The 26433-nt window shown below is 43.6% G+C and overlaps 2 protein-coding genes across 9 annotated transcripts; both read right to left on the bottom strand.

Moving 5' to 3' along the window:
- Positions 1–4551: 4551 nt before the first annotated feature.
- rabl6a (RAB, member RAS oncogene family-like 6a) lies at positions 4552–18291 on the bottom strand. 8 transcript variants are annotated; one of them, XM_020053713.3, is made up of 17 exons: positions 18210–18291; positions 17031–17487; positions 16335–16469; positions 15671–15718; positions 15213–15239; positions 14065–14120; positions 13633–13724; positions 13092–13232; positions 12663–12768; positions 11305–11408; positions 10198–10643; positions 8782–8923; positions 7349–7552; positions 6791–7049; positions 6290–6479; positions 5495–5550; positions 4552–5385 (listed from the first exon to the last, which is right to left on the bottom strand). In XM_020053713.3, the coding sequence occupies exons 2-17, from the start codon at positions 17158–17160 to the stop codon at positions 5200–5202; spliced, it is 2322 nt and encodes a 773-aa protein (XP_019909272.3). In that variant the 5' UTR covers positions 17161–17487; positions 18210–18291; the 3' UTR covers positions 4552–5199. The 8 variants fall into 8 exon arrangements, with proteins under 8 accessions (XP_019909272.3, XP_019909274.3, XP_019909275.3 ...); XM_020053715.3 differs by having other exon boundaries at positions 6290–6464; XM_020053716.3 differs by having other exon boundaries at positions 6290–6461.
- A 267-nt stretch (positions 18292–18558) lies between these two features.
- Positions 18559–25455, bottom strand: aldh7a1 (aldehyde dehydrogenase 7 family, member A1). Its single transcript, XM_010889632.5, has 18 exons — positions 25171–25455; positions 24180–24233; positions 23875–23940; positions 23706–23786; positions 23243–23366; positions 22212–22344; positions 21946–21990; positions 21680–21757; positions 21425–21522; positions 21281–21322; positions 20954–21048; positions 20723–20807; positions 20511–20617; positions 20035–20151; positions 19757–19854; positions 19584–19657; positions 19359–19434; positions 18559–19054 (listed from the first exon to the last, which is right to left on the bottom strand). Exons 1-18 carry the CDS (start codon positions 25363–25365, stop codon positions 19000–19002), a joined length of 1623 nt encoding a protein of 540 aa, XP_010887934.2. The 5' UTR covers positions 25366–25455; the 3' UTR covers positions 18559–18999.
- Positions 25456–26433: the final 978 nt, after the last annotated feature.

Genomic DNA, 26433 nt, shown 5'->3' with positions numbered 1-26433 from the left:
TATGGGCCATTGCATGTCAAATTCTTTACCGCTTTTTGGAATTTGACCCCCTGGGAGTGCAGCCAGAATTCAAAATAAGGTCTCCCCTTCCCTATGTGCATAGGACCTTGAACAAGTATCTACATCTGTGCAATTTCCAATTTTAATCAAGCAAAAGTATTAAAATAAACTTAAAAAGGCTTATACTGTATACTGTAGTAGTTTTAGCGAACAAGTCCATTTACACGTCTTTCTTTAAATCCTGTTGTCTCAATGTTAAATGACAACATGGTATCTATACTGTTACTCCAGTGTCTGTATGTCTCACAGACAAATGCTAAAAAAAACATGCAGGCCATCAAAGTGGCAATACAAGAGAAAAGGGGAAGGTAGAAGAGGGACAGAGCTTTCTTAGACAGCTGCATAATTAGTTGAGAGGTTCTTAATCTCTGAGTGTCTGTTTCTCATCATGTGACATGAGATGAGCATAGAAATAATCTCATGTAATTAACTGCAGATTTTATCAACACCATAGAATAAAATGGAATAGATTTCATACGTTAACACATAACCATAGAATTACAAGAATAGGTTGTTACGCAACGTTAGATTCTCAAGAGCAGAACCCCAGAAACCACATAGGGAGGATTAACTGTTATCACAACGTTCTAGAAAAAAAGGGTTCCGTTATATCAGGTCCAATCAAGGAGTCCTTTAGAGGGAGGAACCCACTAATTACAGAAAGGAGATTCACTTGAGCAAGATATTGATGGCAGGATTAGTGAGTTAATCAAAACGCCTCTAAGGAGTACCAACATCATTCAAGGAGTAAAAGCTATACAGACCCTTCATTCACATCCACATATCCAGAATGGACAGTCCCGTCTGTGGTTAGAACTGTCTGAGGCAACGCTCCAACAATATGCTGAAGACAAATGGTTTTTCTTTTTAGGGTGTGAGGGGATGTTTGCATGTCTTACTGTGGCATTTAACTCTGCTTCCGTGAAGGCCAAAGCACTTCTGGTTTTCATCCTCTCCTTCGCATCTGGGACTAATTCAGACCTGGGACACGGGATGAGTGAAATTAATTTGTAGTTAGAAGCAAAAAAAAATAAAAGCAGAAGTGTTTGGGCCCTCTGGGAATGGAGTTGAATGGCCCTGTCCTGTGAGTTTTGGAGTAAAACAGATAAACATGATAAGCCAAGAAACTCACTGACACCTGGCCATAAAATGAATGACCTACCAGCTAATCTCTCCACTCAACCTAAAACGTTTGAAAGTGACATTCCCGTTTAATACAAGTCATTTGCCTTTGACAGTTACTACCAGATATTAAATTAACTGCACTTCGCCGCTTACGAAATCAAAGTACTTCATAAAACCTGAGGTGCTCTAATGCAGCAGGTGCGGGGGAAAAAAATGCCTGGGTTGGACCGAAAAAATAATCAGCTTCTCTGCATTGTGAAAACCGTATCCTTCCAGTTTCTGGCAGACCCACTAATGGTGGTTTGCGCCTTGAATTAGCAACATCTATTTTATCATCGCCCCCTAGTGGCTGCAGAGAAAACATGGATTCGGGAGTAATAGATTTTCAAAGGGACAGTTAATACCGAACATGGATCTTGACTCAGATTTGTTTTTGCTGAACTATTCCTTTAACAGTATAACGAGTCTGTGACTAGACATCAGCAGAATCATGCATTCTGAAGAGCAAAAAAATAATAATAATAAAAACAAAAACAAAAAATATATATATATATTATATATATATATATATAATATATATATATATATATATATATATATATATATATATATATATATATATATATAAAACACAAAACATGTTAATTACAGACAACAACAATGAATGAACTTTAATTGCAAAAGATGAAAATGTGTTCCTTTATTTGACAAATAGATCCCTAGCCGTGTGAAGGGGAAAGCATGAAAGGACTAGATAACGTATCATTATATTCTCCAGTTACCAACCATTTTTCAAGAAATTCAGTTTCTCACACACACACACACAAGCAATCCAAATCAAACCAACTGTAAACCCAATTATACACGTAACTTCAGCAATATTCAGGAAAGCAAGTAAGATGAAGACAATCCACAACATTAAGCAGAAGACAATCAAAAAACAAAAAACGAAGTAGGAGTAGGTCACATTACATAAACACAGAATTAGAATAACTAGAACGCAATCGTCTCCAACCCCACAGAGCGCAGGCCTAAGCCTCCAAAACACACGTTCCAGTCATTCTAATTCTACGCACGTACGTTTCTCACGGTGACACTCACGCTGAGGGCTGTTCGGGACGAACCCGAACATCCACTCAGGGCAGAGAATCACTTAGTCATGCTTTCATGTCAATGGGACGAGCCAACATCATTGGACCAATGCAGAGGTCAGGATATCGTCCAATAGGGAGTGGTTTCAGTGGGAACCCTGGCCCAGTAGCGGCCAACCCTGACCAGCGGCGACACAGAGGACGGCCCATCTCGACACTGAGCTCCCTCCTGCCAAGCCAGCTGGGAGGTTTGCGGCGCTCATTTCATCGCTCCCTGCGGCGTGGAAGACGACAAAATAAGAGAGGGGACGAGGTGTCCCCGGACTACAGTACCTCCTGCAACCAGAGGACGAAGGACATTTAAGTGGCAGGGAAAGACATCTATTGTTCTACCTGATTCAAACGCTCACGGAGCAGTCTCTATGGGCAGTTTTAATCGATGTACGCATTCAAATGATGCACAGTAGCTTCTGGAAATTTAGCAAAAGTGGGTCAGAGGTCAAGGATAGTCAGCCAGTATGGAGCGGTCAGTCCATAAGGGGACGGGTGGAAATGCTTGCGATATTAGAAATGTTGTATTTCTTTTAAAGACAAAATACCTCTTTAGAACACAACAGCAAGAAAAAAAAAAGAAAGAAAAAAGAGAGAAATATGTAAAAATACATATTTTTGATACTGTTCTATAATTGAGATTTGTATAATGATCAAAATATGTTCTGCAATCCAAAGATTTATGAAATACATAAACACAGAAATATGAAATGCATTCATGTATTCAAAACATGATATTAATCAAAATACCTTCCTGATATTCTGTCATTTCTTTTATGAGGATTTATGGTGAAATTACTAGCTTTTCACAGGCCATCAACTTTGTTGTAAACATCCCGTTTTTAGGGGTTAATAGTAGTGTCTTAATGACCCTAGATTAAGGGCTATGTTCCAATACGATTTATTGCTCCATACACCAAAACAATCATAAATGGTGCTAACAAAAGACCCCCTAAAAATAATGTAACAGAATGGAAAATAAAACAATCAAAAAGACAATTTGGAAAATACTTCAAATGTTATAATTCATATCCCTAGAGCAACATATTAAAAACAACTCAATCTATTAATCTACCGTGTCTGTGCTAGCCTAACAATCTGTTTATTTAGAAGGACTTGACAATCATGATGATTCAACAATTTTTCTACCCATAAACTTCTGTAGAAAAGTAACAGTTTCCTTAAGGCATTGACATTGAAACCCAAACAATTACACAGTGACATTTCAGAGAAACTCAGTCGTACCATATTGTTTCATAATGTGAAATATTGATACCAGGGGGAAAAATTACATTGATATCATTGCTGAAGCTGTGTTCAACATAATTCATAGATATATCACAATGATTTAACATATAACCCCTGAATCCTGAATAGTGATTTGTATAAAGGAAAGCATCCCAATAGAGAAATTGTCATTACTTTATACTAATGAGGTCTTTTTTTAGACAGAGATGCAACGGAAATGAAATATAACATGCAAAAGACAGTGGCATGGGAAATCATATTTGGAATGTCCACAGCTAGAAGTGATAAGAATTAGGTCAAAGTAATGTCAAACCCGCGAATACGTTACTAACGTTTACACCGAAGTTTCAACCTGGAATTGGATCAGAATTGTGAACCAAATCAAATGCAAAACAATTTACAAACAAAAATGAATTTCATAGCTGTAGTTGAACGTTTTAGGGAGAAATTACCACAATCACAGTGATTTAACAGCCGGCCAGTCTAACGCTGCGTACTTGCATTAACTTAAGCTACTTTCTTTCCCGTTATAGGGAACAACTCTCCCGGTCAAGCGGTAGTTAAGCAGACCACAGCCAGCGAATGGTGTTGCTGGCTTGCTGTGCGTGGTTACAGGGGTTTTCAAACGGAGGTCCGCCGTCCCGCATTAGGTCAGCTAGCAGGCGCCAGGGGTTTTGTATAATTTCTTACATAGCCCTGAAGTTATTCTACAGGATTTGTTCCTACAGAAATCCATCATGAACACTTTAACAGTCTGATACGAGGGTTCCAAATTAGGACAGGAAAACCTGAAGGATTCTTTTATTAGAATCCTGTCTTTTCTATCCACAGCCAATCACAACTTCCCATCAGTATGTATACAGCATTTGTCTGTCTCGATTTGTACACCAGAGAAAGCCAGTCTCTTATAAACTGACAGGCAACCAGGTCATGTGACCATGAGCCCTAAAATTCAGACAGCCCCCCCCCCCCCCCCCCCCCCCCATTATTTCCACAGACCCATGGGCAGGCCGTATCAGAATTATGGGAGAAAAAAACTAGAATTTTGTTGGACTTAGCTTAAAAACTGCAGCATTCAGCCACACGGCAAAATTAGAATGTAGAATAGCAGGATCGCCACTGTTAAAATAGTAAACCCCTGCTGAGTAACCCCCCCCCCACAGGCAACAGTAAATGGTCCTTGAAAATAGAGCGTGCACATGTGACCTCACTTTGACAGAAGCTGTATCCCTTCTGGCAATGAAGCTGATTGAACACATGCAAGGTTCCACACCATGAAGTGATGGCGATTCAACTTTGTCGTCTTAGTGTGAACTAAAAGCCTCAATATAATACACAGCTAGAGTTTTGCAGTAGGGTGTCAATAGGACGGTAGTGTTGTAATACAGGGCCAAGTATAACAAACAACGTCAGTGTCAGTCACAATGACCAAAAAGCAAATCACAGAGGCACAACAACATCAGGAAGTGGGAAAAGAGAATCAACCAGTGAGAACTGCATTTGCTGATCACGCAGCCAGTTAGCTGACATGTTCGGCCCGAGTCTCAAGGACATCCTGACCCTGACCCTAGAATGCTGACCAAAACGCTGAGAAGACAAAAGCCCTGATTGGACACTGGGAGTTCTACAGTGCCTCATAGTCTTCCCCTCCAGCCAGGAAAGACTCAAGGTCGTCCACCACGCCTCCGGCCTTCTTAGTCGACTTTGACCTTTTCTTTCTCTTCTCCTTCTCTTTCTCTTCACCGCTGCCTGACTCCACTTTTTCTTTTTTCTTCTGTTTGTGCCGTTTTTTGCTGCTTTTCTCGATGTCCTGTAAGGAGAAGGCACAATTCACAGTTACTTTTAGAAGGGTAGTTAGTTAGGGACGACACACCTAGTGTAAAAATGGAAGAAAATCAGCAGCTTTCATGGAACTTTACCTCTTTGCTTTTCTTCTTCTTCTTCTTCTCCTTAGTTAAGGACTTGTTTTCTCGGTCTGCAAGACAGGTAAGGAAGAATGTACAGTAGCTTCGGAAAAGTACTCAGACCTATTTATCTTCTCCACATTCCAACATTTCCTTTATTCTTTACATAATCTACACAAAATACATACTACAATGTACAAACGTATTTAGTGCTTCTGTCACGACATTCCAAATTCACCAGATGCATCCTGTATCTTTTCATCATCCATGTCTCTAGAACTTGACTGCTTAAATCATCGAACAATCCCAGAACCACAGTGGAACCATCATTGAGGAATGGAAGACTCTTCCGAGACTCTTTCTAGAGCTGGTCATCTGGCCAACCACAGTAACTGGGGAAAAGGGCTTTGGTGAAGGAGGTGACCAAACACTTTTTTGGTTAACCAGTCAAAGCCTGGGTTGAAGCCTACTGGACATCCTTGGGGAGACCTGATCGTAGTTCAAATACGCTTCACATCCTGTCAGACAGGGCTTGAGAGGATCCGCAAGAAAGAATGGCAGAAACTGCCCGAATCTGTGTGTGCAAAGCTGGTACAGGCATACCCAAGAAGGATCAAAGCTGGGATCATGTCCAAAGGCACTTCTACAAAGTAGTGAATAAAGGGTCTGAATACCTAGGTATATTAAAAATTTAGTTTTCCCTTTGTCATTTGACACTGTGTGTAGATTTATGAAAGAAACCTGTCCTTGATAGTGATAATAACGCCGGTTTATCCCTCCCAAACACTAGACACCTGACACACTACTCACCGTCCTGGTCGTCGCTGCTCTCCTTGCCCCTGGGCGCCACCTCCTGGAAGCCCAGGCCAAACAGGTCCAAGCCCAGCTCGTCGCCCTGGCTCTTGACAGTGAGGACAGAGGGCTTGCTCCGCTCAGGGGCTACCCGGGGCACCAGGCTGTCATCTGACAAGTCTGACAGATCCTCCAATAAAGCCGAAGGCTCCGGGGTAAAGGGTGAACCGGAAAAGAGATGTGAGCAACGGGACACCTTTCGGCATTTCACATTTACCCAGGTAAGGGGGAATTGCAGGACACACAGAGAAGGATTTGAACCCCGGTGTCACAATGACGCAGCTAACTGCCAGGCTGTGACATTCGGGCCATAAAACAGCCTATTTTCAGAGCAAGGACCAGGAAAATATCCTCAGTCTCCCAAATTTGCCATGAGTGACTATTACTGTGAGGATTTCTAGTATGGTCATACACCCACCCACACACCCACCCACACCTGGAGCGGCCTGCCATAGCTACCTTTGTCTTGGGCCTCTCAAACTCCTCATCCTCAAAGTCTAGGTCGTCCATGACGAAGGAGAGCATCTGATCGGTTTTGGAGGCTTCCTGGTCAGAGTCGGAGGATTCACCCCGTCCGTTCTTCTTGCCTGCCCGCTTGGACTGCACAAGGGCTGGGGTCGGGTTCAGGAAACAGGCAGGCTCAGACGACATCTTGAGGCCTGCTGATTTCTTGGCTTCTCCACTCTTGTTTTGAGTCTTCAAAGCATTGGAAGACGATCTGATCAAAAAGGTACAACATGAAACAACATTTTCAAGAATGCGCAATACTTCCAATGTTACATAACCTTGCCACAAGAATAATTAGTAGACCGTTGTTTAAAAAAAAAAAAAAAACATTCTCATCTTACACAATGAACACAATTCTCAGTCAGAACGTGACACAACATGAAACGACAAGACAAAGAGCGAAAGTCGTTTGGTCTAGATTACCATCAACCTGAAATCAAATTCAGCCAAAATGTCAGTAAATCTGGAGGTCACGTGAACAGGAAGGTCCAAACTCTTTCCGCGTGGTACCTTCTACTGTTCGATCCACCGTCCTGGAAGGCTTTAGGCGCTGGCGTCCCGTCATCCTCTTCGTCACTGGTCAGGGTGACGCCCACGCTTGGGACGGCCGCTGCGTTGGTCACTAACGTGGGCACAGACTGGCACAGCTCATCCGGGGCAAAATCGTCCTGGAACCCCGACACCATGGGATTGCCCCCCCGGCCCTCTCCCTCACTGGAAAACATGGACGGAGAGAGAAGCCTGGATGAGGTGTCGGCCTGAGCTGCCCAACCGACCACTCCAGCCAAATGCTAAGCCACTGGGGTTTTCTCTCGGCAACATCGCCCTGACCCCTGCCTGATGAGGTGACTCACGGGGTGCCAAATACGCCAGGAACCATCTGGTCACCCCCCCCCCCCCCCCAAAAAAAACCCTGATTATTTTATCAGTATTATTTGACGAACCAAAGTGCCCCATCCGAGAGTCCAACGTCGGAATTGATGAATGGAAAGTCACAAGATTAAATCATTGAGCTTCATCTGTGTCTGTGAAACCAGCTCCATACAGTATGTCTATCCTGAATATTCCCTGACCTAGAGGCTCGGAATTGTTTTCGGCAGAGAGACAGCTAAACATCGAGCCCGGTCCATAACATGAGGAATGACCAAAGCGGGTACCGGGACCAGGACAAAACCGCTAACATTCCATGGACATCCTAACGAATGATCACTTCAGGGTTAAAAAAACGATTTAGAGACAGGGCGTCAGGTTTCATTAGCAACCAACTAGTCTTTACATCTACTCAAAACGAGGCTTGGGCGGTAGACCAGAGAGCACTTCAAACCTAATTTTCTATTTTCCAAAATGGCAGGCAGTTCTTAAAGGACAATCTTCTTTGAACTTGAAGCAAGTTGATTTCCTTTACTACACAACACTGCATTCAGACACTCTTCATCATTGGCTTGGGTCTCTTTTGACATTCCTATAGCATAAGTCTGTATAAAGTCTTATCCCATATTCAAAACTGCACCCACTTTCTCCTTCGTCCTCTCCTTCCTCCCTCTTAATAGCAAAGGAGTGAGGAATGACCTAGATTCTGAGCAGAGTAGTTCCAAGGAGACCTGACAGAACAAAAATCCCTCACCCTCTCTCTATCGGTCTCTCCCTCCTCCTCCACCCATCCAACACATTAAGGCTGAAATACCTCTCCCTCCACTGCGCATATTGAAAGCCCTTCTGACTGACCAGCAAATAAGTGGTCCAAATTTCACCAAACAATGTTGATCAGAAATGTATGGGATGTACCGGGATATAGGGAGCAGTGCAGCTGATATAGCCATCATACTGTATCTTATAATCAAGATGTTTATTTTTTTTTAATGTAGGTTCCAAAGAACAAGGACACGAGTCGTACCGTAGATGACAAGGCGGCCATTCTGGACAGCAGGGATGTGAGCGCCTACCTGTCACTGTCCATGTTGCCTGCTCTTCTGCTTTTCTCCTTGGCTTTGGCAGCCACAGCCTCCTCCAAGAAGCTACGGTCCATTCCCACCTCCGGCACAAAGTCATCCACATTCTGGATCTTTCCATCCGGGCCCGGGCCGTCTGAGAAGACAGGAAGAATGGGAACGATGCTGATGATGAAGGCTGGTACCGATGGCAGAACTGGCAACAGCATTTGTTTTCTTCCAAACAATTCAGTTACGGTTTATCATTTTCAAATAACATTTACTTCTACTCTGGCTGCTGCTCTCTTCATTTCAAGCCTTTTCGTTTTTCAATTAGTGTTCAAAAAATAGAATCAAACCGAAACATTGTCAACCTCAAAGGATTTCACGTCAGTTAAAGTGCATGACGGCTTGATGCAATCAAATTACGCCGAAGAGATTACTATTAAAATGTCTTTCCACTACCTTAAGCAGGCATGATTCATTAGGAGCTTGGTTGCCATTAAGAGTCATTGACAGAGATCAGTGAGGATACGGGAATCATTAACACAGCAGATGGGAGGAAGGCTTCCCTGTTCCTCTGGTGAGCTGGCAGTGGACCGATATTTTCTTCTCTGCTTGATATTATATTGACACTGATGGTACTTTGACATATTTTGGGACTGTGAACCAAAACCTCACATCAAATAAGGGTATCGCGAGCAAAGAACTAAAACAACGTTATGCTTATTTAATACGTTTATGTCCCATTCAGTGGGACAGCCATGGGAGCTATATTAACAGTCAGGCACGGTGGTAGCACAGTGATGTTTTCATGATGTGTTTAGAAAATCAATACATAGTGAAATACATTTTCATGGCACTGTCCATTTATACTCTTCTGAATGCCTGGGTACATGTGTACGTGTGTGTGTGTGTGTGTGTGTGTGTGTGTGTGTGTGTGTGTGTGTGTGTGTGTGTGTGTGTGTGCGCTTGTGAGAGAAAGACCAGTCACTTGCCCTTCTTTCACACACCCCCTTGCTCTTTTGCACAGCAGTTGGGTCAGTGATGAAGACACAGCACTCTGCTATCCTCGTCTTCCTCAAGCATTGGTGCTTGTTACTTGCCCAAAGTATCCGGGTCAGTAATGCCTCGTAACTAGGGTGGCGAAATTCAGTAACAAATACAAAATCCTGGATTCAGAATATCTTGCTAATTCCTTTCTGATTCCCAAAGAGCTTCAACCATTATTTGGGAAAATCAATCAAACGATCTGTTATTTATATAGATCACCTGTACCAAGCTACATAACCTCTACACTCCAGACATTTCTACAGAAACCTTGATATATGATTTCATTAATGACTGATAACATGTATGTCAAGTCTAATAGCGTAACGTTGTTATTTACTAAATAACCACACAAACAGATGAAACAATTATTTCACTCACTTGGGGGCGTCTCGGGGGCAGCTGATCCGAAGAGGCGAGACATGAAGCCCCTCTTCTGGGTAGGGAGTAACTGGGTGACACTGGGCGACTGGGGGCTTGGGGCAGTTGCGGCCCCCCCACCCTGGGTTGCCGGGGGCTGCGGCTGGGTTGCTGGCGGCTGCTGCGGGTTTGCCTGACCCCCTGGGGATGCTGTGTTTGGAAGGGGTGGGCAGGGGTTAGGGTTCGGGGCCTGAGCCGGCCTGGAGGGGGGGTTGGAAATGGTTAGGGGCTGGGCTGGAAGTGGGGGCTGTTGGGGGGAGCAGGGGCTGGGGCAGGTCCCTGGGGTGGAGGGCCCACTTTGGATTACAGCGGGGCTCTGGGAGCCTGAGGAAGGGCTCTGACCATTGGAAGGGGCCCCTGGGGAGTTGTAGCCAGCTTTGTTCCTGGCCTCCATCATCTCCAGGAAACTATGAAGGCCAACAGAACAGCGGATCGGTTTATGAATCCCAAGCCATCATAACATTTACACGGTTTATGAATCCCAACCCTTCATTACATTTATATGGTTTATGAATCCCAAGCCATCATAACATTTACACGGATTATGAATCCCAACCCTTCATTACATTTATATGGTTTATGAATCCCAACCCTTCATTACATTTATATGGTTTATGAATCCCAAGCCATCATAACATTTACACGGATTATGAATCCCAAGTCATCATAACATTTACACGGTTTATGAATCCCAACCCTTCATTACATTTATATGGTTTATGAATCCCAAGCCATCATAACATTTACACGGATTATGAATCCCAACCCTTCATTACATTTATATGGTTTATGAATCCCAACCCTTCATTACATTTATATGGTTTATGAATCCCAAGCCATCATAACATTTACACGGATTATGAATCCCAAGTCATCATAACATTTACACGGTTTATGAATCCCAACCCATCATTACACAGAAAGCATTTCTTGTAATGATCACGTGTCTCAATCATGCGTCTCGATCTTTAACATGCTTTTTTTGTACCTGACATTTAGCTAACGGCAAGAAGCAAAAGAGCAACAGCGTGTGTGTCTATGCCGGGCTGGACAATAGGAAACACCCACATGCCATAGTTTTGGTCCTCAGTCTCCTGCTGAATGTTGAGCTCCTCCAGAGTAGCATCTATGTCCAGCTGGTTGGTCTCCAGTTGTCTCAGCAGGGTCTCCCGCTGTAGAAAGAGAGGTAAGTTTTTTCAGGCCAGGCCACCCGTGGAAAGCTACTGGGTTTGCGTCCGAAGCCCGCTTAAAATCTACGGACACACGATCAACAGAACCTTAGAAAATTTGATTTATACACCTGAAAAGTCGCTTAATCGTCCATAAACGCACCAAACAACGAGATCGTCAAACGCTCAGATTCACACGCCAACCACTTGTGCTTGGCCCAGCCAGTAGGCAGCAGTCCAGAGATCAAATCCTGAGAGGTGAAATCTGCTCTTTTGAAATGTGTAGAACGCCACTGATGTTACATTGTTACAGTGTCCTGTTGTAATTTAACATGGAAAATAATGGGTCAACATTTTGTACCCCTGTATTGACTGGTATTATGGTAACAATGAATTACCAGTCATGGGTCTGCGTAACTCCCCCCCCCCCCCCCCACCAGCCAGTCGTCCCACTCTCCTCCTTCCTACCGAATCCCATCATCCGAGCCTTCACTCCCTCCTCTCTGTTGCTGCCACCTTCTTCTGAACTTACTGAGAAATGGATCTGATTAGTGGAAAGGTTAGAAGTAATACTATCCTGTCCTGAAACTTTCATGAGCTTCAGCTCACGTGCCCCATCCCTAATTTCAAGGTCATGAGAGAAAACGGCTAAAGATTTAAATGTTGTCCAGGAAGCGTCTATGTTCACATGCCTGCGAAGAAAGACGAACAGTCTTTTTTAGGAAAACTTCAAAACGACAACAGAGGAAGAAGACACAGGACTCAGTGGCCTCCGTCAAACTCACACTAAATAATGTAACGCCACAGAATGAACGATGACTCTGTAAATGTTTAACGCGGACGGTGAACATGGTTGGGCCTGGGACGAGCCGTTCGGGTGAACTTCACAGCGAGCCGGGGTGTTATGGGTGTGTTGCGAATCGACACCCTCCGCTCAACACGTTGACACACAACCACAAAGCACACTGGAGTAACACTTCTTAATCCACTTTAAAAAGAGTTCTGGTCAGCAACGAACAGGGGGACAGAGAGAGGTGAAAGAGGATGCCCTCTATGACCAAACTGAACCACACTGGCGGCCATTTTGGTTTTGACTGATCAGCAACCATAGGAAGCTTGAGGTAGGAGTTGCACATCTAAGATCAAACAATCTTTCCTCGCACCATTGCAGTTGAAAACACTGTCCCGGTACTGATCAGGGCAACTTGTACTCTACATACGACACAAATAACTGATCAAGGGCATAAAGAGGCTGACCTGTAGCTGTAAGAAGGGGATATTGAAGAAGCGGTGCAGGTATTTGAGACCAAAGCCGTTCTTCATAGACGCCTCGGCGTAGTGGATGTATGAAGAACCTGGAGGCCTGCAAACACAGAGCAAGTAATGGACATGTCAGACCTGTTTCTGAAGTTGACTATTTACAAAGACTAGGAAGACCACTGACAAAGACTAGGAAGACCACTGACAAAGACTAGGAAGACCACTGACAAAGACTAGGAAGACCACTGACAAAGACTAGGAAGACCACTGACAAAGACTAGGAAGACCACTAACAAAGACTAGGAAGACCACTGACAAAGACTAGGAAGACCACTGACAAAGACTAGGAAGACCACTGACAAAGACTAGGAAGACCACTGACAAAGACTAAGCAAACTACCGATTTCAACACAATTGGCACCACACCTGTTGAGGTGACGAAGAAACTCCCGGGTGTCATCAGGCAGAATAACCCGATGCTCGCCCATGTCCCTCTGGTTACCCAACACACAGACGGGCACGTGGGTGGGCACCTTCGGCAGCTCCCGCACTATGTAGTCAAACGTCCTGGAAGAAAAATAAAAACCACAACATTAGTGCAAAATAATTCAAGCGAGTTAGGTCACTTGAAATGCCTTTAACCATCCAATATATATATATATATATTTTTTATCTGAACTATGTGCATATCTTGAGGGTCTGGGTAGAGAATGCGGCACCACCATTGATGTTAACACACTGTGCCAGTTGTAACTGGACTCATGACTGGCTAGTTTCCCCTGTAGCACAGTCACATTACATCACAAGGGAAGACAAACAGGCTGCAAAGGAGGGGAGAGAAAGTGGGAGGTGGTGAAATGATACAAACATGGCCGAGTGAACGGAGAGGAAGAAGGAGGATGATGGGAAATGAAGCGTTGGCAGCAGTGGGAAGGAAATGGATGGAGGGGGAAAAGGAGCTGCTCACCACTGCTTGGTGATGTCAAACATCATGATGACACCATTGCAGTTCTTGTACACATCAAGGAACTCTGCATCCAGAGCCATCTCAGTCTCATTCTACCAACATGACAGAAGAGCAAATCAACCATAAGATTCTCAGTCTCATTCTACCAACAACAGAAAATCCAATTAACCACAACATTCTCTGTTTGATTCTACCAACACGACAGAAGAGCAAGGAAACTACAATCTTAGTAGCAAGACTGTGGAGTTATTTAGATGCTTTTATTTGTAGGGTCTTAGATATTTTGTATAGTAGTATATAAAACAGCAAATAACTGACAATGCTTGTTTTCAGATGGATTTTCTTTTTGGGTGCATTTCACAATAAACAGTGAGAAATAAAGGTAACTTGGACAGCATGATGTTTGATAATAAAAAATTATCTGGCACTTACCTCCTGGGGTTCGTTCTCCGTTTTCAGGGATTCTCCTCGCTTCTTGCCTTTCCCTGCAGTGGTTGGACAAACACGACATTACAATTAGTGAGGCAGAAAAGCAACTAATGACAATCATTCACTTTGGTTTCCAAGGTTCCACAAAGTAGACACACGTCATACCAAAATGCAAAATAAATGTTTTCAAACACACACCTAAACTAACATTGGGCATTTGTTCTCCTCAATATGAAGACCTACATGCATTAAATGACATATGTTGTTGAACTATTGCAAATTATTTATATGGGCATTTGCTCAACCTGCTAAGAAGCCATACTCAAGTTACGTTTCCAGATTTACTGCATGCAGACGTGAAAAGACAGTAAAAATAGTTTTTAAGCATCAAGCAGCCATTGCGTTTGGCGCACACACACAGACGCTCTCCCAAGCGCATCAAAACATTAATTCAATCCAGACATGGGGAAAGCACATCCCTTTTATTTACCAAAGGTATTCTAGTATTTGTTCAATACCAGTCAAGTGCTGCCAGTGCTCTTTCAATACAGCGACCAGAGTTATTCCGTAAACATATAGGAATTTCTACAAACATGACGTTGACCCGCTGAGTATGAGGACACACTATCCCACCGATGACTTGTGTAACTAGTATTATTTTGCAAATTTTACGGACAGATGCTACGCCACCACATTCCACCAACCAACCCCAGCTCTTCAGTGTCACATCACAGGGCAGCCATCATCCAGGCAACCAAACATTTCTTCACGTCTTGTCTTTACAACAGAACTAACCCATTTTATGCCAAACACAGCCCTCCATGTAATTCCCAGCATACGTTTCCACTCAGAAAGCAAAGGCATACAGGACAAGGAGATGTCAAAGTCACTGCACAGGCTGATTCCTATGTGAGATTCACGAGCACAGCAAAATAGATCCCCCATTGAAATCGATGATTTGACATCAATAGGAGAAGTCCCAGAAAAGAGGAGGCTTTGCTGCAGATCTCGGGATAGGGCTTGAGTCCTAGCTGCACAGGCATTCTAGACTAGTTCACAACACAGCACAGGCTAGGCTAGGCTAGTTCACAACACAGCACAGGCTAGGCTAGGCTAGTTCATAACACAGCACAGGCTAGGCTAGCTCTCACCTGTGCCCTCAGGGGGAGGCTTTTGGCCTACAGGAACAACATCAGGTGAGAAATGCATGAGAAAACACCAACAAGTAAGACTGACTTGTTACAAAACACCAACAGTACAATATGCGTTTTTTAAAATTTGTGGAAATCTGTATAAACCTTGTATACAGATTGAAACTGAACATGTGTTATGAGAAATACATTTTACGGGAACAACAGCAAGCTTTCTTTACAGAAAAGCTGAACCCCAAAAAGAGGGACAAGGTTTCAGACTTTTGCTACAACAAATGGATAACATGTCTGATTCATAATCAAAGTCTAGAAATTAAAACTGTGATGATTTCTTGATTGTTGATTAGTGCTTAGCCAAAACAAAACAAAAAACGGCACCCATACTGGACCACCGTGAGAGCCGACTGTCCAGTCCTGCCTCCCAGGAGAGCCCTCTGAGCGAAACTACGGACTCTCACCTTTATCCACAACGTCCCAGACTTCCACTTTGACAACATCGTCCGTTGCTGAGAAGGAAAAAAAAACAACAAAAAACCATGGCGTCACTAAAATAAACTTGGATGAGAACATGTGACAACTTTGTCAATTCTGCGGCGCACAACAGTCGAATGGCAAAAAATACTGATTTTGATGAATCTTTGAATGTTGTTCGGAAGCCAAATCTCAATACTAATTTCATGCAAATCTCTCTGTGAGCTCCCATATGAAATGCTTAGGAAGTTATTGTATTTCTCTTGTGAATATCACTGTGAACACACTGTACATGTTTGTGCCTGGAAATGTCCATACTATATTATCATCACGATTCTACGCGTGTTGCGCTTCGATACTGTGTTTTTATTGTAATTCGATGAACATTTTGCTCACCACGTGTCTGCTGCAAAGGGACAAGAGAGAGCCAAGACACATTTTGATCAGTCATTGAAATAAAAATGAGTTTAAAAAAAATATCACTTTTTGAAAAGTAGATGGAGAACAAGCTATCAAAGACAAATAAAGGAGTTTTGGTCAAGGTACAGCCGACAAGCCCAAAAATAACATTGATAAAGTCCCAAAAAATTTGCTTTCTACAAATCACAGCAGTCTCACACACACACACACACACACAGAGAGTCTTTTTACTTTTGTAGTTCCAGTGGATGCTGGAGACCTGGATTTCCTGTGTGGGGATGTACTCTTCCAGAAACTTCTTTCCCTGTAGTCTGTGCCACAGAGCACTTTTTCCTGTGTTCCGATCACCTCGAATGATGATCTTCACTGAAAAGAAAAGAGGTGGAAAGTGCAGAGGAATTGGATTTATTTATGTATATCTGTTTTTCTCCCCAATGTCACAGTACCTATTTGCGAAGACTCGGGGCAGTGACCTGATATCCATGATGAATGTTTTATTATTGTCTCTAACGTAGCCCTACTACACTATACCAGATGATGTTTACTTAGACCAACTGATGTTGTGCCTTGCTCAAAGGTTAGGGCTAGGGGATTCCAACCAGCAACCTTTTGTCTGCCTGTTTGCCACAACCATATTCCTATTATATATCAAACTTGTTTATTTTTTTTTAAACAGAAATTAATACATTAACGTATTTTTTTCAGGAACACTTGTCTAGGAAAAACTCAGGACTACAACATCGTTTTCAGACATTGTATGGGTTTGCTGAAGCATGGTTTCATTCCACATTATGTACCATATGGACAATTAAAACAGCTGTGTAAGAAGACCTGGATTCAGCCTACTTTTAGGCAACATTCCAGCCTAACGGTCTTTGTGATTTTTGCAAGATGGCTGAAGTTAATATAAAGAGCTGCATCACTTACTGTTGTACTGTACCCCCTTGGCAAACCTCCTCTGCAGGCTCTGGTTCATTGACTGCAAACCAGCTGGTATGTTTTTATTTCCTAGCTGTCCAGGCTCAGTGCCCACCAGCTTCTTAAGAGCTGAAAACATCTTGACAGTCCACTTTTGGAATCAAACTAGTTGTCCTTTAGTGTGTGTGCTGGTGTGTGTGTGTTTCTGTGCATATGATTCAGAATCCAACAGAGACACACAGAAACATCAGGTGATTTTAGAGGAGTGTCAAATCGACAAATGAAATAAAGTCAGGAGCAATGCTTTGGGATGTCTTCATTTTGCTTTGCAGTTCTGTAAATTGAGGCCAGTTTGAAAACCTCCTTCACAAGAAGCAGTCCTTTAAAGCAAGGTGATACCAAGTCAGAATCTACTCGGGGGAGGCGGTTGGTTGCATTCATAAAGATATTCGTGTGAATCCATCATCTGCGAAGGATAGAATGAAGAAAATAAATTGACATTCAATTGCAACAGATGTGATACCTAATCGTGAATTATGACATTTCAGGTCGTTTTATGGCTCAATGCCATAATATGCTACGCGTAGGCTCTCTGACGTGGCTAAGTAGATGTGAACTGTAGTGAGGACCAAGTCATTTTAAAGATGAAGCTGCAAGCAACTGTTTTATATGCTTGAATTCACTCCATATTCCGATCTAAACATTCTAGTTTAGTTGCAATAATTACACTATTAATTCTACTGCCATACTGCACACAATTTTACACGTTGAATCAGTATTGGGCTGACAGCTAAGTTACCACATGAGCACTAGCCAGCTTTAACCCCACTAGCTAGCTAGTTGAACATGCAATGACAGATTAAATCAGGGAACAAGACGCGCGCATACTACAAGAGCCCGATTTTCGTTCATGCTTGTTCCGGACTCTCTCTCACATCGACCTGTGCTTAGCGCTACGTGTCAAGACTGCCCACGTTCATAGCAATTTCATTCTGCCGATGCTAGCTAATTTAATTAGCTAGCTTTCACAACATGTCACATATCCTCGGCTTGTCCACCTATGCAACGCCGTTAATTCGACGTACCATTTACTGACAGTCAGCCACTGCCAAAGCACCCCCGCCCACACGGTTTAGGAAAAATACCGAAACACCTTTCCTTGCAAAGCAATGTCAACAATTTCCCTACCTTACTAGTATCCATCATCCTCCGGGCAGACACTGCAGAGCATCAGGATTAGTTTTGTGGTTTCAGCTAGCGTGGCGCCCCTGGTGGTCCCAAGATGTTATGGTGGTACTATGACAGATGTGTACGCGGTACTACCCAGAGAAAACTATTGTTGGCATGTTTCTTGGGGCTGTTTGCGTTGGATTTTGTAACCCATGGCTATTACAGAACAGAAGGCTACATCCCTGCACACTTGCAACCCTTTATCAGGTGAAAATATTCAACATTTGCAAACGCCGGCAAAACACGCAATATACAGTTTGTGCCATTGTCCTGCTGTCAAAATATGAATCAAACTCAACAACCCACATTTTCAAAATAAAGGCATGATTTATTTGTACACATTTTCTGGTTTAGAATTACTGGTAAAGTATTTAGAAGGCAGAGTTGTAGTAGTGCTGTTAAGTGCTACCAAGCGCACACAACTAGGGTGCTTAGAACAATTTGACCTTTCCAGACCAACTGTATTCTCTATACAATGGAGGGATTCATTTTCCATTTGTAGATCTAAGCCCTCTAATCACATACAACTAATTAAAATTCTACATCCACATTCCGCCACATTTACACAAAGTAATCTGGCTGCTGTCCCACTTGGTTAAGTTCAATTCATTTTCTGATTGTAACATTTGCTAGGACAAAAGTTTAGCAATCAGAGAGGAAGATAAAAGGAAAGAAAAGCTAGTTTAGTGTTTTTGTTTTCCTTGTGGGTCCGTGATAATGCTTCCTTGTGTGATTCCGGGGGTTTGGTTCACTCAAACTTGATTCCCTGAGCCAGAGGGAGGTCCTTGCTGTAATTGATGGTGCTGTAGATGAGAAAACAATTAACATTATCTATAACTTGTTTTACATGCTAAAGTGCTGCCCAACTCCACATCCCATATACTAAAAACACCCAGATAAAATAATCCAACATTCAGTCTTGTAGAATGAAAAATGAACCTCGTAAGGTGGCATCTCGAGCTATCGCTAGAAGCAAGTTACACAACAAAAATCTAATGTCTTCTTCGATGTGTCTCGGGAAAATGTACCGCAGCGTAACCAAGCCCATAGAGGTCTCTGTCGTCAAGAGATATGGTGTGATCTGGCAGAGAACATGTCTTCACTCACCATGTGGACCTTCTCATGTACTGCTTCCACGAGTCGCTGCCTGACTCACGTCCACCGCCGGTGTGTTTCTCCCCACCTAGAGGCACCAAGACACCAGTTAGCCTAACACGCACTGAAAGTCAGGACTTGCTCACACCGATAGCGCCATTGCATTTTAGCCCAGCGCATGCAGGTTAGCGCTTTGCCAAACACACAAATGAGAAGTCGGACCGTCAGCCAACGTACCGAAGGCGCCTCCGATCTCAGCTCCGCTGGTGGGAATGTTGACGTTCACAATGCCGCAGTCGGACCCTTTAGGCCTACAGAGGAACAAGTTGTGGTTTAAAAAAAGACATCCCTCCAGATTCCAATAATCCCCCCCCCGGTAGTTGCATCACATGGACACCATAACCGCTTACCCTAGCCAGCGGAAGACACGGCCCATATCCTTGGTAAAGATGCTGCTAGAGAGGCCCTGCTTGACCTCGTTGTTCCAGGCAAACGCCTCTTCCTCAGTCTGAGTACACAACAGAAATAAACCAGGACTTGAATCATCAAGGCAGATATTTGTACCAGGCTGATTGGTAACCAAAAAGGGCCAGTAGCTGTGCAGTTGACAATGTTGGACACAGTTTAAAAGCATCTTTAACCTGGCTAAACCAGGCTATGAACTAGCCTGAGGTAGTGGATATTTTACCTTGAACTTCAGGACATAGAGGATGGGGACAAAGGTCTCCGTGTGAACGATGGGTGCGTCGTGAGGTAGCCCTGTGATGATGGTGGGCTCCACGTAGTTCCCAGGACGATCCATGACCTGGCGACCAAAGTAAAAGACGACCGCCTTCAGCTTTTCTACTCAGTTTACCACAATGTTCCGTGGTTAACTGAGGCCTAAGGCATGTATCAGCAGCCACCAGGCTTGTAGTCTCCCATCAATCATTAATTGAAGATCACTGAACCGTCATTTACTTTTCATGCCAACTTAGGAAGCATAACCAATATCCAAGTACTGCCCTCTGGACCTCACTGACAACAACACAGCCCACAGGGCAACATCTCTTTTGACACCAATGCTACAGGGAATATAGATGGAGACACCCAGACAGTTTTCCCAGCAGGCCGTACGACACGGAGGTGCTCTCAACACTCAGCGGGCCTATAGCGCTCCAGTACCTTTCCTCCACACACCACAGTGCCGCCCTGCTGTTTGGCCTGATTAATGGCCGCCAGGTACTGGTCCACAGCTTGCTGGGTATGTAGCGGGCCATACAGCGTGCTGGCTGAGGGTGGAGAACACAGAAGACGTCTAAATGAATCCCCATCCATTTACTGTGGCCTGGCGATCGGCCTTCCGAGTGCGGAGGGGGTCCATTTCACATACTTACGGTCCCAGGGGTCTCCGATGCGGACTTGTTTGTAGGCTTTGGCTACCCTCTCCACCACCACGTCGTGGACGCTTTCGTGCAGCATCTGAAACGACAACAAGTCCTCGGTAACCTCAGGAAAAGGAAGGAGGGCTGTAAAAATCCATTCAAACAGATGGGAGCAAACTAGTGCATCTGCTCCGGTGAGAGAAGACCTTCGTGGCGTTCTGAGTGTCGTTGTCGCCGACTCACCAGTCTTCTGGTGGTCGTGCACCGTTGCCCGGCAGTTCCCACGGACGCAAAGACGGCAGAGGGAACCACAAGGCTCAGATCAGCATCCTCAAACACTGAAGAGACACAATACACAGTGACAGAGCAACGAATAAGCAATATGGAGAACCAAGGACTTCATGAAGTCACAACTGTCATCCTATTCTTTGATAGCACTAGATCCCATTTCTAATCTGACCGGGAGCATGTCCAGTCCCAGTATCATGACAACGAATAACAAGCTACAGCTGAATAATCATTTAGAATAATCATCACATGATCCGTTAAATAAGGTCATCACATCCTTACCTATGATTGCATTGTTCCCACCAAGTTCCAAAAGGTTCCGACCTGTAAGGAGAAAGGACTTTAATTTATTTAAACGAAGCGATGTTTCCCGAAACGTATTCAAGTTTGAGAAGTTTAATGTGGACAGTGAAGAAATCGCCTCACCAAACCTCTCCTGCACGGTCATGGCCACCATCTTGCCCACGTGAGTGCTGCCAGTGAATGACACCAGGTCCACGCGCTCGTCCTTGGACATCGCTGTGCTGTGGGTTAGGAAGAAATTGACTGGTATAGGAAACAATGTATAAACCAATGTAATAACGTGAGTAGGATGCAGTGTCCAAGCAGTGCCCCCTTCAGGAAGCAGGACAGATCATTGGGACGTGAGGGAACGGAGATGGCCTAAGGCACAGGACTCACCCGATGTCCGCGCCGCCACACGTCATGGAGCAGATGGCGCCAGGCAGGTTGTTCTGCTCCAGCACCTCTGCCACGATTCTGTCGGAACACGCAACAGTGAGCACAATCATGGACATTTACCACCACCCGGCGTGCTACAAAAAGATGAGGTGGTCAACCTGAAGTTTATACATTCCTTTTGAGTCCAAATTCTCTCTTCGACATGACAGTATAAAAATACATTTACATGAACACATTAACCTCAGATAGTGTGCAAAGATACTGACTTGGTTACAGCTACACTGGTGAGGGGAGTTGTGGGAGCGCCTTTCCTAAAGAGAAAATCCAAGACGACATTGCATAGTGAACCTCCCTTCAAATAAAAATTATTTGCCCCCACTCAAAATTTGTGATGTAAACCACTGAGCAAAATAACATTTAACCAAGACGACATCTTTCAACATGCTTCGCTCTGCGGGGGAAACTGAAACAATGACAACTAAATGCAAGACAAAGGACAATTACACACGCATGCGGCTCTGAGGTTGCTTACCACAGACAAACGTTGCCACAGATGAGGGCGATGGCGTTGTTCCAGCCGTAGACCGCCACAGGGAAGTTAAAGGCTGTTATAATGCCCACCAGGCCAACAGGGTTCCACATCTCGATAAGCGCATGACCTGGTCCTAAGAAAGCGTCACAGTGGATTAGGAAACATCCTCACACCCCTTTAACCAATTCCCAGCCTCTATCCCCCGGACCTCTGCGTGAATGACTGGGCACACAGGTTGACATTCATGGCCCGGATCCACACGGCACCTTACAGTGATCAAGGATCTGATTGGCCTTTTAGGATGTAATTAATAATTACATGGACAGAATCAAAACAGCACTCGTATGGTGCACAGATCCGACGGCTACTTTATGGCAATTACAGTTGAATATGCCTCACGGACGGTCAGGCTCATGAAATGTAAACTGAATTGCCTTAATTCACCTTGATTAACATAGGGTCCGTAGATTCTCTTAACTCCCATTAATCAGATGAGTCTTTGTAATTTGCATTTGCTGTGAATAATCACACGACTTGGACAAAAGGCAGGCCTAAACTATCCACACATGCCTTCCATCTCACAGAAGTCCTTACTAATCGCTTAGCTAGCCAGTGATTGGCCTACGGTCGTCCGTGCGGTAGCAACGTTTGTGTGCGGTTAAAGCGTGCATGTCGACGGCGGAAGAACTGTTCTGGTACATTTCACGAAAATAAGGGGCACATCACTGGCACACACCGGAAGAGGGGCAGAGGGCGCCAAGCTATGGCCAATGGTCGAACAAGGCACCTCTTAATGTTTTTCAAAGAGAAAGCTGGGTTTTTTTGGTTCACAGATGCGATTGAGCAGTGTTCGAATTGGGGCTCCAGGGCTTTATGGAGGGCGAGAGCAGCTGAAGGTCCTGTGAGCAGCTGCTGAGCAGGTGCAGATGTGTTGGAGCAGGAATGGAGCCAAGGCCTGCACACCCAATCTGTGTTTTATTAGAAACATATTACCACCCCCCCCCCCCCCGTATTAAAGACCGTAGCCTTACTTTCAGAAGGGAGAACGGGACCACCGATCATGCGAGAAAGGCCAACGGCGTAATCACAGACGTCTACGTATTCCTGCACCTCGCCAACCCCCTCAACATAGATCTTCCCCATCTCCAGGGACACCTGCAAAAACAGACAACAGCTTGGTCTTGTTGTATTGTGTCTACTTTTAGCAAAGACAAGGACACACACAAGGAAATTCAGACGATATTCGTGTTCATTAGGACACCTCCACATTTTCGGTTCAGAGTAGTAAAATATACAAACTGAGTAGACCATGGTCTTTCAATGTCACCCTTTGAAAAACTGCCTGACTTAAAGAGCGCAAGATCCAAATTGAGTTACAACAGAAACATCTGTAGGTGAGAGGAGGTGTGTCAAAGTAAATTGAGCAACTATCAGTCTCAGTCTGTATATTATGGGTTTACAACACAGTTTACAACAGTTGCACTTAGGACATACCAGGCTGCCCAGGACTTTAATCTTTTTCCTCAGAGCATCGCCAATCTGTCGCACAATCTCCCCTCTTTTGGGGGCCGGAATCTATTTTGGACAAGAAATTTTTATAAGTATTAAAAGTTGCAATAAAATGAATATAGAATAATACATTATTGATTAAGATCATGCTTACATCTGCCCAAACCTTCCAGGCTTCCCTACATTTCTGCACAGTTTCTTCATATTCTGCCATGGTTGCCTGGCAGAAAAAATAAATACAAATATTAACTCCAGTACATTTGTTTTATGTAGAAGCAATTTATGAATGTGAAACTGGTTTGGCCTATTGCAAACATAGCTAATCAGGCATTTAAACAAATATGGTCTGGGTAAGCATAATTTCAACTAAAACCCCAATTTGGGCAAAGCACAATGGCGATGTGTGGTAATCTAAAACGCTTAGCTAGCTACTGATAAAACAGACCTATTGGACATTACCTGGCGTACTCTGGCAATTGGCTCATTGTTGGCAGGGCAATATGATGTGATGACCTTGAACAAAGAACACCCATTATTCATTGTCTGTTCACCCCTCAACAGGTGCCGCAGAACTATTCAGTTCACAGCCTTTAAATTGTGTCAATCATTGTCAACTGCTGGCTCTAAGCCTGCAGCTTTACTCTTTACACATTATCGTACAAAATCACAGTCAATGAAATACGGTCACGGCTTATTCCATGACACTCCATCCCAACTGTATTGGGCTGGAGAAAAGTTACAAACTCTAAAGACTTAAGTTTGAAAAGTTCCGTGACCAATTGAATTAAACGTTATATGTACTATAATAATTCTAATATCTGGTCAGTAGGTGCCACTGACTGGGGTGTATATAACAAATCACTGCAAAAAACACTATAAAAGACATGCTTAAAGATAACTAAAGTATAGGAATTTATTACATTGGTTTTAGAAGTTGACCCCGGTAGTTAATTAAAAGTAACTTCCTAACGACACATCTTTGCTGTACAATTTCGCGCGAGTGTCACTCGACGACGTGTCTGTTGCTAGCTAGTTAGCTAAGTAAACTACCTAGTCCTAGATACCTACCAAACAGTAGGTAGCTCATGCTAACCATTTAGTGTACAGTACAGACTTTTGCTGAAACATATAGTACAATATAAAACTTGCTTATTAAGGCCGTTGTTATACATATACAGTAGCTAAAACAACGTAGCTAGTGAAAAGTAAATGTCAAAATAATATTTAAAAGAAAAGATTAAATTGAAAGCAATAAACTAGCTTGAATTTGAACAGGTTTTTACAACATTGTTATTTGCCAAACATTGTTCAACTAGCTATCGACTACAGTAAACGTGATAAATGTGGCCTTGTACCGTAGTTAGCTAGCAAGTTTGCAAGGAACGCATTTCTTACGGTCTGGGTTTATATTTAGAAAGCAAGACCCACATAATCCCATTGCTTGTCTTACCTCGCCTTTGCCTCCCCAAGTCCCGTTGTAAACGCCATCATTATCCTCACTAAGACCTAACTCTTTCAGCCAGGCATATTTGGGCTCGTTTATCAGAAGCGTAGACATGGCAGCAGATTGTTGGAAGTTGAATGTCAGAACCTTCTTCCGAAGGGCCCAGTACCGTACAACGGATAAAGTGAAACAGCGCTGCATGGTTGGATAATTGGGTGCAATAAACCGCGTGCTTGCATGCAAACCCTACGCCAGTTCCACTTGGTCCAGCTCCATTCGCAAACGATTGGTCCACGCGCGGCACCTCCTACAAAAAGGGAAACGTTCTCTTCCTGGTCATCAAGATTAATCTAAAAAAACAAAAACACGTGTCTATGTTTCGTTTCGACAAACCTTTCTTTGATTTAGACGTATATTGTATAAGCATAAAGGGCTTCGTCTAATCCTTTTAATTTACTAAATAAAAATGACTAGACCAAAAATATTTCCATTTCTTAAAGGGATAACTCACTGAAAACGATTATTGGTTTCCTCCCTTAACAGGTATACACTCACCTAAAGGATTATTAGGAAAACCATACTAATACTGGGTTTGACCCCCTTTCGCCTTCAGAACTGCCTTAATTCTACGTGGCATTGATTCAACAAGGTGCTGAAAGCATTCTTTAGAAATGTTGGCCCATATTGATAGGATAGCATCTTCCAGTTGATGGAGATTTGTGGGATGCACATCCAGGGCACGAAGCTCCCGTTCCACCACATCCCAAAGATGCTCTATTGGGTTGGGATCTGGTGACTGTGGGGGCCATTTCAGTACAGTGAACTCATTGTCATGTTCAAGAAACCCATTTGAAATGATTCAAGCTTTGTGACATGGTGCATTATCCTGCTGGAAGTAGCCATCAGAGGATGGGTACATGGTGGTCATAAAGGGATGGACATGGTCAGAAACAATGCTCAGGTAGGCCGTGGCATTTAAACGATGCCCAATTGGCACTAAGGGGCCTAAAGTGTGCCAAGAAAACATCCCCCACACCATTACACCACCACCAGCACAGTGGTAACAAAGCATGATGGATCCATGTTCTCATTCTGTTTACGCCAAATTCTGACTCTACCATCTGAATGTCTCAACAGAAATCGAGACTCATCAGACCAGGCAACATTCTTCCAGTCTTCAACTGTCCAATTTTGGTGAGCTTGTGCAAATTGTAGCCTCTTTTTCCTATTTGTATTGCAGATGAGTGGTCCCGGTGGGGTCTTCTGCTG

The sequence above is a fragment of the Esox lucius genome, chromosome 14 (assembly GCF_011004845.1).
Source record: "Esox lucius isolate fEsoLuc1 chromosome 14, fEsoLuc1.pri, whole genome shotgun sequence".
NCBI classification, from domain to species: Eukaryota; Metazoa; Chordata; class Actinopteri; order Esociformes; family Esocidae; genus Esox; species Esox lucius.
Note: the sequence above shows the minus strand (reverse complement) of the source record. Positions and strands in the feature narration are given on the sequence as shown.

What these genes read in the sequence shown, in the direction of transcription:
- rabl6a (XM_020053713.3), bottom strand. Translation starts at nt 17,160, where the DNA reads ATGTTTTCAGCTCTTAAGAAGCTGGTGGGCACTGAGCCTGGACAGCTA. An exon ending in TTTGACATCACCAAGCAGTG is followed by an intron (nt 13,233 to 13,632) that starts GTGAGCAGCTCC and finishes TTTTTCTTCCAG; the next exon opens with GACGTTTGACTACATAGTGC. An exon ending in GAGGACCAAAACTATGGCAT is followed by an intron (nt 10,644 to 11,304) that starts GTGGGTGTTTCC and finishes TGGCCTTCATAG; the next exon opens with TTTCCTGGAGATGATGGAGG.
- aldh7a1 (XM_010889632.5), bottom strand. Translation starts at nt 25,365, where the DNA reads ATGCAGCGCTGTTTCACTTTATCCGTTGTACGGTACTGGGCCCTTCGG. An exon ending in CTTGGGGAGGCAAAGGCGAG is followed by an intron (nt 24,234 to 25,170) that starts GTAAGACAAGCA and finishes TCTTTGTTCAAG; the next exon opens with GTCATCACATCATATTGCCC. An exon ending in TGTGGCGGCGCGGACATCGG is followed by an intron (nt 21,523 to 21,679) that starts GTGAGTCCTGTG and finishes CCTAACCCACAG; the next exon opens with CACAGCGATGTCCAAGGACG.